The 16,205-nt window shown below is 36.1% G+C and overlaps 1 protein-coding gene across 9 annotated transcripts in view; it reads left to right on the top strand.

Annotated features, from left to right (window-relative positions):
- The window catches only part of GRIK1 (glutamate ionotropic receptor kainate type subunit 1), a 336,286-nt gene that overhangs the window by 235,073 nt on the left and 85,008 nt on the right, over positions 1-16,205 (top strand). For all 9 annotated transcript variants that reach the window (XM_039857657.1, XM_039857663.1, XM_039857662.1 and 6 more), the window contains 2 exons: positions 2,475-2,528; positions 5,546-5,719. In XM_039857657.1, the coding sequence (XP_039713591.1) occupies positions 2,475-2,528; positions 5,546-5,719 (228 nt within the window). The remainder of the gene's footprint in view (positions 1-2,474; positions 2,529-5,545; positions 5,720-16,205) is intronic.

Genomic DNA, 16,205 nt, shown 5'->3' with positions numbered 1-16,205 from the left:
TTTTTAAGGTGGGTCTATATAGTTACTAACTTCCCTCTTAGAAATGCTTTTGCTGTATCCCAGAAATTTTGGAAAGTTGTGTTTTCATTTTCATTTGTCTCAAGGTAGTTTTTGGTTTCCTGTCTGATTTCCTCTTTGATCCACTGGTTGTTTAGTAGTATGTTCATTAGTCTCTACATGTTTGTGATTTTTCTAGTTTTCTTCTTGTAGTTGATTTCTAGTTTCAGGCCATGTTGTTGGAAAGATGCTTGATATGATTTCAATCATCTTGAATTTATTAAGGCTTGTTCTGTGGTGTGACAAGTGATCTATTTGGGAAAATTTTCCATGTATACTTGAACTAAAATTTTACCAAGTTTTTGGATAAAAAATTTTATATATGTCTAATGTGGCATTTAAGGCCATTATTTTATTACTAATTTTCTGTCTGTATAATTTATCCTTTGTAGGTTTTTGGTTCATGGTTACTTTGAGATTTATGTATGACATTCTATATCTACAGCAGTCCATTTTGAGCTGATATGCATTTATTTTCAAATATATTCTGAAAGAACTATATTTTTACTCCTCCCTCCACACTTTGTTTTTGATGTCCTATTTTAGATCTTTTTGTTTTGTGTATCACTCTATATCAAAATTAAAAAAAAAAAAAAAGCCTATGCCCTCCATTGGTGATCAAACACCTTCATAATGGAATTTAAAAAGAAACGTCAGCTCAAGTGAAGAGCTGAAAACTCAGGTGACTTAATGTTTCTTTTTCAGTTCCAGAAATAATATTTTAAATATCAGTGTCCAGGTCTATACCTTGACACAAACTTGTCCAGTTCCCTTTCAAGACGTAGTCTTGGCTGCAATTACACTATCTAACGACTAAAGTGAAAAATTGGATTTCTGACTGACCCTGGCAGGTTAGCCCTTTATGCTCCAGTGATGCAAGAGACTAGCTAACAAGACCTCACCATGCGTGGCTTTAAATATTATTGATGACCCTAAAGCAATTCTACTCTTTTGAAAATCCTTTTGTGCACCTACTCTTGTTATCACCATAGGAGTGACTTACATGCTGTGGGCTCATGAGTCATACAGAGAGTCTCCTGTCATTTGTCTCATCTTTGCGACATTACAATTTCAGTAAATATTCCTCTGATTTCCATGTTAGCAGAGAGGGCATAAGCAGTGTCGGATTTGTGATTGGCATGTGTGCGTTATCCTGGAATACCTTCTTTGATCTTTATCCCCTTTCATGTAAAGTCACTTTAGTTTACATATTTTAGGCACCTTCTAGGACCTCTTATTACTAGTGTTGTCTCTTTCCAGATCTTTTCAATCCACCTTTTCACTTGAAGTTATGAAAGCCTTTGTTCTTTAGTGCAAATAGATGTGTTTTCCATAGACCAGTGATTCTCAATCATTGCTTTGAAAAACAAAAATTTAGGTTTTACGCTCAGAAATTCCAATTCGGGTTGTCTCTGTGATAAACTCTAAGAATATCTGATTGCAAAGCTTCCAGAATGGATTCTCATTTGCATCCAGAATTTATCAGAGTTATAGGAAAAAATGTCTTGGAAGTTTGTTTTCAGAATCTTCTCCTTTCGTTTTTATACAAAGACCAAAAGACAGTATGCAAGGCCTCTTGGTGACCTGCCCTGAGGAAGGTGATAGTCGTGATTTAGAAGATTTAGAAACAATAGTTTATCTCCAGACAACTTGCAATTTTTCCTTCTCAGTGGATACCATTTCCAGAAATCCCAAAGTAAGATAAAAGTTTACTAAACAGGTTATCGACTGAGAACCCTTGTCCATTCTACCCATGTCCTTTTTCTCTGTTCCTCACCAAATAAAACAATACACACAGAATGTCTAAAACTAACAAATTCCCAAGTAGGCAATTGAGAATCAAAATTAAGAAGCAGTGTGAAATTTGTATAAAAATAGTCCCCATCCTTCCATCTACAAACAAATCCTCTTTTTTTCCTACTCATTCTGTTAACATAAGATGGAAAAGGGGTAGGGAGAAAGGTTTCAGAGATATACTTATTTATAAATCCTCATTTAAGAACATCTACATACCAGCATTGCCAATTCAACATTTAATGAGTTCTACTCTGAGGCATTCTGCTAAATACCAAAGCTAAGGAAATCAATGAGATATATATCTAAGCATGGGATTACTCAGAAACCTAGGCAGTGGGAAGGGCGAAACCCAGTACTGTCAGGGACAACTCCAAATATAAAATTCGTTGAGCACAAGTCATTTGCCAATTTGATCATCGGTCCGATTACTTCGTTCTAAGTCAAATGCAGTGCAATGAGAGAGCACTGGATGGATGTCCATGGCTTGGATCCTAGCTCCCCATCCGCCACCAATTCATCCCAGGTTTCTTATCTACGGAGTCCCCTCCTGTCCTATGTTCCCAGGCTACTACAGTCCCACTTCCTGTTTCTGATGCTTTCCCCTGACATCTCTTTTGCAGGTTCTGTCCATGGGCATGATGACTGAATACTACCACTACTTTTTCACGACCCTGGTAAGCACGTCCAGCAGAAACGCATTCCGTGTGACAGGAAATATCTCTAGTTATTTTAAAGTCATTCTCACCAGTGTCGAAGGCAGGATATTGTCATGGAAATTTGACTTTTTTTTTTTTTCTTCTAAAAATCCTCTAAATTGAGAAATGCTGAGAAGGAGATTTCTTTTTTTCTTTTAACTGGCATCAGTGCATGTGTATCCAGAAAGGAATTTAAATGAAACTTCCATTGCATAGAAACTGGCAAAGTGCAAACGATTCATAAAGAAGCAATATCTACCTTTTCTATATACATTAGAAGACACACTGAAGTGTATTGTGGCATTCTGGGATCTGATTTGGCTGACTCGCCTGGGTCTAGTAGATAACTGGGTTAGGCATGGGCCATCTGTCAGGTGTTTTGAAGACTGTCAAGAAGAGCAGTTTGGGAGATGCTTTGCACATTGAACATTTTGCACCATGATAAACTTGGCTCTAAGCCTGAGAAATTCAAAATAAATGGAACGCTTTAAATTTTGAGAGATTATCAGATCAAAGGAGAAGGACTTAGGATAGTTAATGCATCAAAATGATCTGATAGCTGTCACTCAATTTCAAAGCTCAACCATACACAGCCACCTCCCCCAAACACACATCCCCCACACACATACTCTACTTTCTTACATGATAAAGAAACACAGAACCAACCTTTTTTTCTAATATATAAAGATGTGCTGACTAAATTCTACCCAGATTCTGGGAGATTCAGTAAGAGTACCATTTTCTAAATAAGACTGGCAGAGTAGGATGGTGACTAAGGGAAATTAAAGAATTTGGAACAAGGACCAGACAGCATCATATATATACTACTGATAATAGTAAATTCCACTCCTGGCTCAAATATGTCTGAGAGCATGAGGGGTGCAGAGGACATCATGAGACAAATGCTTGGGGACAGTTGCCAAAATCATTGCTGCTGCTGATGTTGGGGCCAAGGGGGTGTGGTGCAGGGCAGAAGTTCCTGAAATAAAGTTTCTCTTTCCATGATCTTCCCTCCCCCGTAGATCAGGTCCTCTGTCAGAACAGTCGAGGAAAATCTTGAGAACTGGAAAGTGTCCTACCCTGCTCACAAACACAGCCCTCCCCCATCATCCTGAACAACTGGGTATTACTGGAGGGGAAATGACCATATGCCTCAGGACTTTCTATCATCCCCAGCTGTACACACCCTTAAGAGCCGATTTTGTTGAAATCAGAAAGAATACGACAATGAAACCTAAGGAAGGTCAATAGAGGCCCTTAAAGAATAAAGAAGTTGCCCTTACACTCCGGGGTTCCTCATTCTTCTCTCACAAGAGGATGTTGAAAATCAGACTTTGGACTTTCCTCATTCTCTATTGTACAGAAGAAACCTCAATTTGTAAGCCAACCTATTTTTGACACATTCAGTGCATTCATTTTAGCGTACTGCATTTACATACTGTTGAATCTCTCTTGGATTCTGTAAGAGTATCATTTACTAAGTAAGACTGGCAAAGTAGGTTGGTGAGTAAGGGATTCGACAGGCATTCTGGAAGTTTCTGTCTGATCCTGTGGCTTGAGTAACATTTTTTCTATTCATTGAGTGTGCTAAAGGAATCGTTCTTGTGTTTCAGTCTTTAAGTTGGATTAAGCACTTTTCTTGTTTTTATCTGAATTCTGCCTTGCTTTGCTTTTATATTCTTACCAGTCTTGCCCACGAGTATTAACAAAACTTAAAGAAAAAAAGAAAATTACTTAGTACAAAGGAAAAAAAATATAACACTTTAAAAGACAGTACAGTTTTTTGATACTGTGCTAGGAGCACAGAGCTGAGCTTTTACAGCTCTACCATTTAATCCGAAGCTATCTTGGGAAAGGGCAGTGATCTAGAAGAAAGTCATTCAAAAGAATACATTTGCATACATCTTCTGCAAATACAAATCCTGGAGTTCTTCTGAAGCTACTTCTCTTTTGTAACTATTATATATCCAAGATAATGTACTATCCTGTGATGATGCACTTTTGTAAATCAGTTATATACATTGTTGGGACATATTTATGAAAGGTTTTTTTTTTTTCCTGTTAAATGTTATTTTGTAAGTTTGCTTTATACTTAAATGTTATATATTTTAATGTTATATATTTTAGAGTCTCACATTTTTATATAATAAAAAAGTTTAAGTTATCACATAATATGAATCAACTTATAAACTTCTGGTTTCTACTCAGCCTCATCTGTAATGGAAAACACTACAGTGAGTTGAACTCTTTTCCCTGAAACACTGCCAGAAAGGGAACAAGTTCTACTGTTAAAATACTCACACCCACACAATCATATACTCCAGTGAATTCTCTGAAGAGAACCTTTTGGTTCTTATTCTGAGCCTGTGTTCAGGGAGCACTTGTCATGCCCTCATTGTATGGAACATGGGTTATTGTCATTGAGCTGGGGGTGGTATTATTTCCAGCTAGGAGTGATCTTTCTGTCAAATGCATATACAATGGCCAAATTCCACCTCCTTGGAAAAACCTGGGGCAGCCTGGGACAGCAAAATGTGATGAAGAAAGGTGGCACTGCTGCCATTGACAAGAGGACTATCTGGGGGCTGGTCCATCACCACTCAGAACCTCAGTTTCCTCTTATATAAAATAAAAGCATTGAACCAAATGGACACAAAGATCCCTTCCCATTTCCCAATAACTTATCCTAGAAACAGAATTCTCCAGCTTCTCAGAATGTCATATCCTGTGCCCAGAAGCATGCTAATTATTGGCAGCCAAATTCTTCCTGGTTTATCCAAACTCTAACAGTATTATAAAACATGAAAACTGCTTACTGCTTTAGAGTTTCTCAGGCACCAGGCAAATGAAAAACAATGCTTATAGAGCAATGTGATAACGATGGCCATTTTTGCTTTCATCTATTTGTTGCTTCTGCAATCATTAATTATCTTTTTGCATATAAAGCATTAAAAGCATTAACTCTTTGTACTTTCATCATTTTTACTACTGCACAGGACTTATTTGCTTTAGATCTGGAACTCTATAGGTACAGTGGCGTAAACATGACTGGGTTTCGGCTGCTAAATATCGACAACCCCTATGTGTCATCCATCATTGAGAAGTGGTCCATGGAGAGACTGCAGGCCCCACCTAGGCCTGAGACTGGCCTTTTGGATGGCATGATGACAGTAAGTACTTAAGAAATATATATTTGAGAAAAATGTTTGAATTCCTTAGGGATTAGATTAAGAATCTTATATGCCTTCTATAGTGTGAGAAAAAGTATCACAACCTGTGCCTTAACTTGTATATGAGAGAGGAAGAAGTAAGCTTTTTAGGTATTTTGAAAGCCTGTGCATGGCTATTTCCAGCTTTCTGACTGTACCTGTCTCAGATAAAAACATTTAAAAGAGTAGCCACCACTTTCGACAAAATGGAGGCAAAGCAGACACAGAGCAAGGGCAAGTGGAGAGTTTTACCTGTGGGAATGTAGCCTTGAGAAGGCAGAAGGGTAAGAGGAGGAGCAAGCTGCCTGTAAAAGTTATGCAGAACCATTTGCCTTCCCCACTCTGCCACATTTCAGCAAGAGGAAGCATACAGGGGGAAAATGCCAGATTTACATAGAGTTGCTGCATACACGTTCTTCCTGTCCTGAATATGTAGAGGCACACCTTTGCAGATATTGACAGTGCTTCACATCAGCCATATGTCGCTCTTGGAGCAGATGCCAAGCCCGCCTCCTGACGAGGGAGAGATTCTCTCCTGAACGGATAAATTGCAAACTGCCCCATCAAGAGCTTCTCACTAACATCATTTGTCTTTTGTTATCAAATGCACCCTCGGTGAATTTCTCTAATGAAACACCCTGTGTGATAAAGAAAATAGCAGGAAATTTTTTGTAAAAGCTTTCTATGTAGGAGCAGTGTCATCTAAAGAAAAAGATATTTGGAATGCAGGTTGGTAATAGTGTTTTAAATTGGCATAGTATTTCATTCTGTTCCCATCGCTCTTGCTTTTAAGACGTAATTTACCAATAACCGAAAGGTATCATCTCAGAGAAATGAACTTGGGATTTTTTTCTTCTTTTTCTACTTTTTTAATGAGAAGTAAATTAAAAGAAGAAATAAATGAATAAATTAAGTGATTCTGGTTGATCTCATGGTCGAGGTCCTTTAATATTTTTCAAACTTAAAATAACTCTTCAAATATGAAAAATGATCTGAGAGATAATAATGAAAATCGTTTTGCTACAAATGATCCTTGGGGTGATTTGAAAATGTTTTTGAATAAGAACAAGTAGAGAATATCCAGGGAAATCCTAGACTTTTGACACCAAAAGAGAGGGAGGAATGAGAGGGAGGGGGAGAAAGAGAAAGACAGAAAGAGAGAGAGAGAGAGAGAGAGAGAGAATGTTGGTTCTTTTCTCTTCTTGGTTGTTGGTTTTCTCTTCTCATGGATTTGTAATACAATGAGTTCAAGTATGTTTCAAAATCCTCTGCCCACCCTCCAACTACCTGTAAGATTTCTATCACAGAATGAGACCTAAAATTATTTTTACCTGCACTTAGTATAGAGCACTAAAAGAATTAGTTTGGAGATATGTTAATGCAGATGTTGATTTATGCCAAAAATTAAATATTCATCACAAGCATGGCTTAATTTACTAAAATAAAATATATGTCGTGTTCAATTATACTGAACTGACAGAACAGTTTGTATATATTGACTGAAATGAGGAAAACCACTGAACGAGAGAGATTGAGCTGTACAATTCACACTGGAATCAGGTTGGGCATGAGATGCTACTGCTCCCCCAAGACTTCTGACAGTGTCCTGGACGAATGGCAGTCCTGTGGGCAGGAAGCATGGCAGAGCCAAGTTGCAGTGGATGAAAGAGATTCCATTCTATCTAGAGTTTATTACTCTCATCTTACCTAAAAAGGGTTTTCTTAGGCTCTTTTATTATTGTTTTCACTATTATTATGAACTAGAAAAAGGGAAACAGGGATTTATCAAACAGAAGAAGGTGACTCATCAGAGTTCTATAAAAGTGGGTATAGTAGCTCTGTCAAGTCATGTCAATACTAGTCCAAAAAAGTGGTAGAATGTGGCACCCACTAGACTTTGGATCCCGTAATCTATTAGATGTAGCTTAGAAAATGATTCTGTGAAGCATAATATTGACCTCTATTTTATTCAAAGAAGCCATTTTTGCAGTTCAGTTTTTCCTTTCTGCTCTTGTAGAGGTGATTAATTTAGGGATGTATAAAAAAATTCACAGGAAAGATAAAGGGCAATTGTAAGGGCATCCAATGTACTAATTGCTCAGTCACGAGAGCATATCCCAATATTCCACTCCTAAACAGCAGAATGAACATTCTTTTCAAGTGCACAAAAAATATTTTTCAGGATAGATCACATGTTAGACCGCAAAACATTTCTCAGTAAACTTAAGAAAACTGAAATCATATCAAGTGTTTTCTCTGATCATAACAGTATGAAACCAGAAGTCAATTACAAGAAGAAAACTGGAGAAAAACACAAACAAGTGGAAGCAAAACACCAGGCTAATAAACAATCAATGGCTTATTAAAGAAATCAAGGGGAAAATTTTTTTCTAAAAATTTTTTGAGACTAACGAAAACAGAAACACAGTGACTCAGAATCTATGAGACACAGCAAAAGCAGTCTAACAGAGAAATTCATAGTGATATAGGCCTACCTCAAGAAATTAAAAAAAATGTTAAATATACATGCTAATCTTATACTTAAAGGAACTGAAAAAAGAACAAACAAAGCCCAAAGTGAGCTGAAGGAAGAAAATAATAAAGATCAGAGCAGAAATAAATGAAATAAAAATAAACAAACAAAAAAATAATAGAAAGATCAATGAAACTAAGAACTGGTTCTTGGAAAAGATAAAATTGATAACCTTCAGCCAGACGCAACAAGAACAAAAGAGAGAAGACTCAAATAAATAAAATCAGAAATGGCAGAGGAGAGGTGACAAGTGCCAGAGAAATACAAAGGATTATAAGAAAATACTATGAACACTTATATGCCAACAAACTGGATAACCTAGAAGAAATGGTTAAATTCCTAAAAACATACAGTCTTCAAGACTGCATAGGGAAAAAAATGGAAAATCTCTAAGACAGACTGATATATAGTAACAAAATTGAATCAGTAATCAAAAAACTCCCAACAAACAAAGGTCCAGGAGCAGATGGCTTTACAGGTAAATTCTACCAAACATTCAAAGAAGAATTAAACTATTCCAAAAAATTGAAAAGGAAGGAATGCTTCCAAGCTCATTCTATAAGGCCACCATTATTACTCTGATACCAAAACCAGGCAAAGACACTATTAAAAAAAAAATTATAGGCCAATTTCCTGTTGAACATAGATATAAAAAATGCTGTACAAAATATTATCAAACCAAATTCAGCAATACATTAAATAGACTATACACCATGATTGGGTGGGATTTATTCCAGGAATACAAGGATGGTGCAGTATCTGTAAGTCAATTCAACATGATAGACCAAATAAACAAAATGAAAAATAAAAATTATATGATCATCTCAATAGATGAAGAAAAAACATTTGGTGAATTTCAACATCCATTTATGATAAAAACTCTCAACTAAATGGATATAGAGGGAAAATACCTCAACATAATAAAGGCTATAATGACAAACCCACAGCTAACATCATAATCAACACTGAAAGGCTAAATTCTTTTTCACTAAGAATAAGACAAGGATACCTACTCTCACTGCTCTTATTTAACATAATATTGGAAGTCCTAGCCACAGCAGACAAGAAAAAGAATACAAGGTATCCAAATTAGAATTGGAAGAAGTAAAACTGTCATTATTTGCAGATGACATAGTACTATATCTATAAAACCCTAAAGATTCCATTAAAAAGCTACTAGAATAAATAAATTCAATAAAGTTGTAGGATACAAAATTAATATTCAGAAATTTATTATACTTCTATAAATAATAACAAACTATTAAAAAGAGAAATGAGGAAAACAATTCCATTTACAATCGCATAAAAGGAATAAAATATCTAGGAATAAATTTAACCAAGGAGGTAAAAGACTGATACTCTGAAAACTATATGACTTTGATTAAAAAAAAAAAAAAAGTTGACACAAATAACTGGAAGAATATACCATGCTCATGGATAGGAAGAAATAATGTCATTAAAAAGTCCATACTACCCAAAGCAATCTACAGATTCAACGTAATCTCTTCCTAAATTTATTTGGAACTACAGAAGATACTGAATAGCCACAGAGATCTTGAGAAAGAATAACGAAGTTGGAAGTATTATGCTACTTGATTTCAAACTATACTACTAGGATACAATAATCAAAATAGTATGGTACTGGCATAAAAATAAACACATAGATCAATGGAATAGAATAAAGCATCCAGAAATAAACCCTTGCTATATGGTCAATTAATCTATGACCAAGGAGATAAGAATATATCATGGGGGAGAGACAGTCTCTTCAATAAATGGTATTGGGAAAGCTGGACAGTTACCTGCAAAAAATGAAACTAGAGCACAGTCTTACACCATATACAAAAATAAACTCAAAATGGATTAAAGACTTAAATGTAAAACCAGAAACCATAAAACTCCTTGAAGAAAATATAGGCAGTAAACACTATGACATCACTCTTAGCCATATATATATGTATATATATTGCATTTGCCTCCTTGGGTGAAAGCAACAAAAGCAAAAATAAACCAAAACAACAACAACAAAAATAGGACTTCATCAAACTACAAATATTTTGCACAACAAAGGAATCCATCAACCAAAAAAAGCAGCCTACTGAATGGGAGAAGATATTTGCTAATAATATATTCGAAATATATTTAAAAACTCATACAACTCAATAGTAAAAAAAAATAAACATCCAATTAAAAAATGGGCAGAGGACCTGAACAAACATTTCTCCAAAGAAGACATGCAGATGGCCAATAGACACATGAAAAAAATGCTCGAAATCACTAATAATCAGAGGAATAAAAATCAAAACCACAAGAGATATTACCTCATACCTGTCAGAATAGTTATCATCAATAAATAAACAAACGCTGATGAAAATGTGGAGAAAAGGAACTCTCTTGTGCTCTGTTATTAAGATTGTAAACTAGTACAGCCACTATAGAAAACAGTAAGGAGATTCTTCAAAAAATTAAAAAATAGAACTACCATATGACCCAGTAATTTCACTTCTAGGTATTTATCTGAAGAGAAGAAAAATATTATTTCCGAAAGTTATAGGCACTCCTATGTTCATTTCAGCATGTTTACAATAACCAAGTTATAGAAGAAACCTAGGGGTCCACTGATAGATGAATGAATAAAAATAAAGTACACACACACACACACACACATGCACACACACACACACACGAATATTACTCAGCCATAAAAAGAATGAAATATTGCTATTTGCAGCAACATAAATGGATCTACAGAGTATTATGCTAAGTGAAATAAGTCAAGCAGAGGGAAAAAAATTGTATGAATTTGCTTACATGCAAAATCTAAAAATGAAACGAACAAATAACATGAAACAGAAACAAACTCATAGATTCAGGGAACGAACTGATGATTGCCGGAGAGGAAGTGGGTGGGGACAATGAGCAGAAAAGAGGATGGGGATTAAGAAGTACATACTTCTAACTATAAAATAAGTCATGCGGATGTAATGGATAGTATAGGGAACATAGTCAATAATACCATAAAACTATGTACAATGACAAATGGTTACTAAACGTATTGTGACTACTTCACAGGGTAGATAAATGTTGAATCACTATATTTTACACCTGAAACTAACATAATATTGTATGTCAATTTAAAAGTTAAAAATATAATAAAGAACTAGTTCATGGGGTTCCAAAATCTCCTTGGGCCCATGGGCACCTGTTGATATCACATTATGTTATGTATTAACTTATTCATTTTATAAATCTATATTATATGCTTACAGTTAGAACTTTAAAAATCTTATAAATCTACGAGATCTAATAAATTATGTAGGGGAAAAAGAGGTAGTACCCCCATCAAAAAAATAAAAATAAAAAAGAGAGAGTACAACTCACTCTACGTCCCCACACTTGGGCCCAGTGCTGACAAATCTTTGTTCTGAAGTTGCCTCTGTACTCAAACTCTTTCTCCTCTATCTTAGAGATAAAAATCCCTGGAGTTTCAGTTCCACTGGGTCTCTATATATCAGGTACAGCGTTTCATTCATTCTTGCATCTCTAGTGTTTGTTGCTCCCCATGGCCCAGAATCTTTCTCTATTCAAGTTGGCTCAAATGCCACTTCACCAAGAGGTCTTCTGTGAACCTGTTACATAATACAATAGCCTCTCCCCTAACCTGCTTTACTTTTCTTCTCAACCCTTATGACCCAATATGTTATATTTTGATTTGTTTGTTCAGCGTCTTCCCCTACATGAATATAAAATCCATAAGGATAGAGACTTTGTCTTTTTGTTCTCTGTTTTATCTCCAGCACTAGAAAAGGCTTGGCACAAAGCAAGCTTTCAATAAATACGTATTTCATAAAGGAATTACTTAAACTAAGTGAATACAAATTGAGCTTCTGCTAAGACTCAAAATGTTAAATAAAAAAATATTCGTACAACCCTGAAATAGTTCCCTATATGTTTAAAGCAATCCCCTATAAATAAGAAATAGGCATGATTAGTGAAGACAGAGATTAGTCTAAAGTAATATTATTATTTCAAACATTTTCCATAGACTAATCACTATTAAAATTTAAGTAACGCCATTGACTGTAATAGAATTGCACTTTCCAATATTATACACATTATCTCACTGTCTCCAAGGGGAATTTTCCTGCAGCCCTTTATAGTCATATTTTTGTGTATCCCCCATAAATATGCAGATGCTCATATGAATATATGATACAAGATTTTTCAAAATTGAAAACCTATGTTTTACTTCCCTTTCACTTATCTATTTTCCTCTTTAATATGGTTAACTATTAAGCATTTATTAAAACTCCATGCACTAACAATATCTTCAAAGAATATTATTATATATGTCATAACATATCCAAATCTAAAATTAAGAAGTCATATCCAAGTCCAAAAATTTTGTCTCCAGACTTAAGAACCATAGGTTTAATTAAAGAAAAGATATTGACTTTAATACTAAGATTAAAAATGAGTTAAGAACCCTGTTAATGAGTCAATAGAGTTCAAAAATAGTGAAATTTTTTAAAAACATCTTGAGATTAGTAAAGAAAGAATATTTTATCAAGCAAAGTGTTAATTAACTCTAGAAGTTTAGGGTGATTTTATAAAATCTATTTGATTCCTTTCCACTACATTTAAATTTTTCCCAGCACTTGAGCTGATTCAATCTATTGGCTTTTGGAAAGGCTAGGGTAATGAAGTGGCCTGTTCTCAAATTGTGAACCGAAATTGTGTACGATTCAATACTGCATATGAGTCATCAAAACAACATGTTAATCTGTCGTCTGCCTTCTCGGTTCTTCAAATGCATTCAAATATGAAGCTGTCAATAGCTTTATCTTACAAGTGACCACTTCCTATAATCCTGACCCACAGAGAAGACATCTTTGAGTGTCCACCTCGAGTGTCCACTGCTATTCCTGTGATGAAAGACAACAGGCAGTAGAATTCAGTGGAAAAAGCAAGATCTTTCAGGATGAGGAAAACCTAGTTTTAAGTCCTGGCTATATCCCCTGAATGTCTAAATGACCTGAGTAAGTTCTTTAGCCTCTCTGATCCTGTTTGCTCATCTGCAAATTTGTGTAATAATGCTTTACAGCGTTACTCTACAGATTAAATTAGGTAAGCCTCTAGGACATAGAACTGAATTTACTTAATTGTACCTGCTGTTTTGCTAAATTGTAGTCAATTAAAGGAGAAAAAAAAAGATATCCTGAAATAGTGAGGCAGAATGCATTTGTTTACAAGAGACACATTCCTTGTGAACATGTAGATCAAGATGGTCCCTTACCTGGGACCTATGTGACCTCGTATGACCAGTGGGATCACCCAGGTGTATTTGCCAACTCCACCTATAATCATCTTTTCCCAATTCCTGGTCTCTCTCAAAAGCCGACAAATATTCATTGAGACTCACAACATACCAACTTCTGTGACAGGCTTCGCAAAACCTGGGGGAGCTGCCATTCTAATTACTGAACTTCTAGATATCGCGAGTCCATGGTGCTATATTTGCCACCTTCCCCAACTCGTTTCCAGACCGCAGTTTGCTTGTGGGTTGCTCTTCTCTCCTTCCAGAGTGCTCAGGGTACTCCCCGCCTCTCCCCCCACTTTGGCTCCTTCAGCAACAGCCAGCCCCACAAACCTGTGCTCTCTGGCGGGGCTCCCCTAGGCAACACGCCAGTCCTCCCACTCTTGTTAAAATCCTCATCACTTCAATGAGGCGTAACTCAGAAAGAGGGAAACTAGCTAATTCGTACTAAGTGGCACATTACTGTTAGCTCTATGCTAGAGGTGATACATTTGGAGTTTAATAAAGGAACCTGTTAATACCAAGCAAGAGAAGAGGTTCAGGACATGGGGGAGGAGGGTATAATTTGGAAGCACTTCCTTCTAGAAAACTAACTTGTCCCTCTGCAACATGTTAGTGAATGTTCCCGAATTTGGAGAAAAGATGAGAAATCTATACATTTTCCCATTTGCTCTCCAAAGACTATGTCTCCCTTCGACACCTCCAACTCTAGCTTTTTGCAACAACAATTACATACCAGGCAGGCAAAAAATGGGGACTCTATGAAGCCATATTGTGTTGTTACCCCTCATTCCTAAGATGACATAGCATCTTATTGGTCTCTGTTGGGAGTCTCCAAGACTGCATCTCGGTTTCATGATTTGCTAGAGGGACCCACAGAAGTCAGAAAAGCTGCGATACTCACAGTTACAGTTTATTACAGCAAAAGGATACATATTAAAATTACCAATGGAAAAAGTCACCAAGGACAAAGTCCAGGAGAAACCATGCTTATAGTCGTCCTTCCCCAGGAGAGTTGAGATGACAGTGCTTCATTCTCTGTGACATGTAAAAGGTAGTGCCAACCAAGGAAGCTCACCCAAGCCTAGAGGTCCAAGGATTTTACTGGGGGTCAGTCACACAGGCATCGAGTACCCATATAGGCTAACCTTAGCTACTCAGTCTCTAGCCATTCCATAGGTCAAACTGATACAGCATAGCCCAAGGCCCCAGGTGAACAAAAATAGGCAGTCACTATACATCGTGATGTCACTATAAATCACATTGTTAGCATCAACTATCTGGCATTACCCAAAACCCCAGAGATACAAAGATTCTATGATCAGGCAGAATGTTCCAAGGGTTAGAGATTATCCCCCAGGAGCCAGTCAAAGGCCAGTCCTTTCTTTGGCATGTTCAGGGTTTGAATATCTCAAGCTCTCTGAGTTAACCCTGTTTGCACATTATTGTAATAACCAAAACACTGTGCATCTGAGAGAGGCCCGCTTTTAATATACTTGTTTCGTGATCCACATTGTGGTAAAAAGATTCTCTTAGGGGCATTGAGCAGTGTGGTTTCATTCAGGATTTCAATGTAAATAAAATGTGAATATACACACATTTGGAAAAATAAAATTTGAAACACAAGCCAATTTCTTTTACATTTACCTAAAATGACTTGAGAGTTGCTATTCAGGAGGCAGGCCTCCAGCATAAAACTGAAAAGGGGAGGAAATTCAATGATAGTTTATAGTGCTATAAAATAGTAAACGTCTCCTCTAAGAAAACATAGTATGACAAGGGGAAGGATACTTTCAGAATAAATGGTTTTCTTCTTCGAATTTGAAAAGCACCGATCAGGCCTACAGTTTTAAACCATGTTTTTACTCAGCCCAGTGCAGAGGCAGCCTTGACAAAGGAAGTCAAAATTCTTTCTAATTTAAATTTATAAAAAAATTAGGTCATTGAAATTTCTCTCCTCATACTTATCTATCAAATCAATCACTTGGCCACTTAGTAAATACACATACGAATATATTTAAAAAGTATATTCCCTAAAGGTCCAGCTCTCCATAACATAGCAGCTAAGGGGATGAGCTCTGAACTCTGTTTTCATCTTGGAATGGAACCCTTGTTCCTGCTCTACAGGCGACATAACTTACGCCGAATCAATATACTGTGTAGAGGTCAGTTTTCCTACATAACAAATAGTTTTATCTATCTGTTCTGCTTATTTTGTGGGGTTGTTGAGAACTTCAAATGAGCTAATATATTTGAAGTTGCTCTAAAAACCCTTAAGTAAAATGTGAAGGTATTATAAGATCTTATTCGTAAATAAAACCATAGGGCAGTATAGTTTATAAAACGCTAGAAGTCTTTTGTGAAATCTTACAAATGAGAGAAATTTCATGAGGAAGGGAAGAATGAGATGCTCAGCCCCCGAATGGAATGGCTACTTAAATCTCTATCAGGAAAGTAAATGATGACAAGAACACCCGTATTCTGAGGAAGTTTACACATGTCTGTTCTTCAGAGGGTTTCCCGAAATTTGCTGTTGAATTTAATCCCATGACTAACAATCTTCTTGACTCTGGTAAAGGGAAGTGACCAACATAAGT

This window comes from Pteropus medius, unplaced genomic scaffold (assembly GCF_902729225.1).
Source record: "Pteropus medius unplaced genomic scaffold, Ma_sr-lr_union100, whole genome shotgun sequence".
In the NCBI taxonomy this organism is placed as follows: Eukaryota; Metazoa; Chordata; class Mammalia; order Chiroptera; family Pteropodidae; genus Pteropus; species Pteropus medius.
Note: the sequence above shows the minus strand (reverse complement) of the source record. Positions and strands in the feature narration are given on the sequence as shown.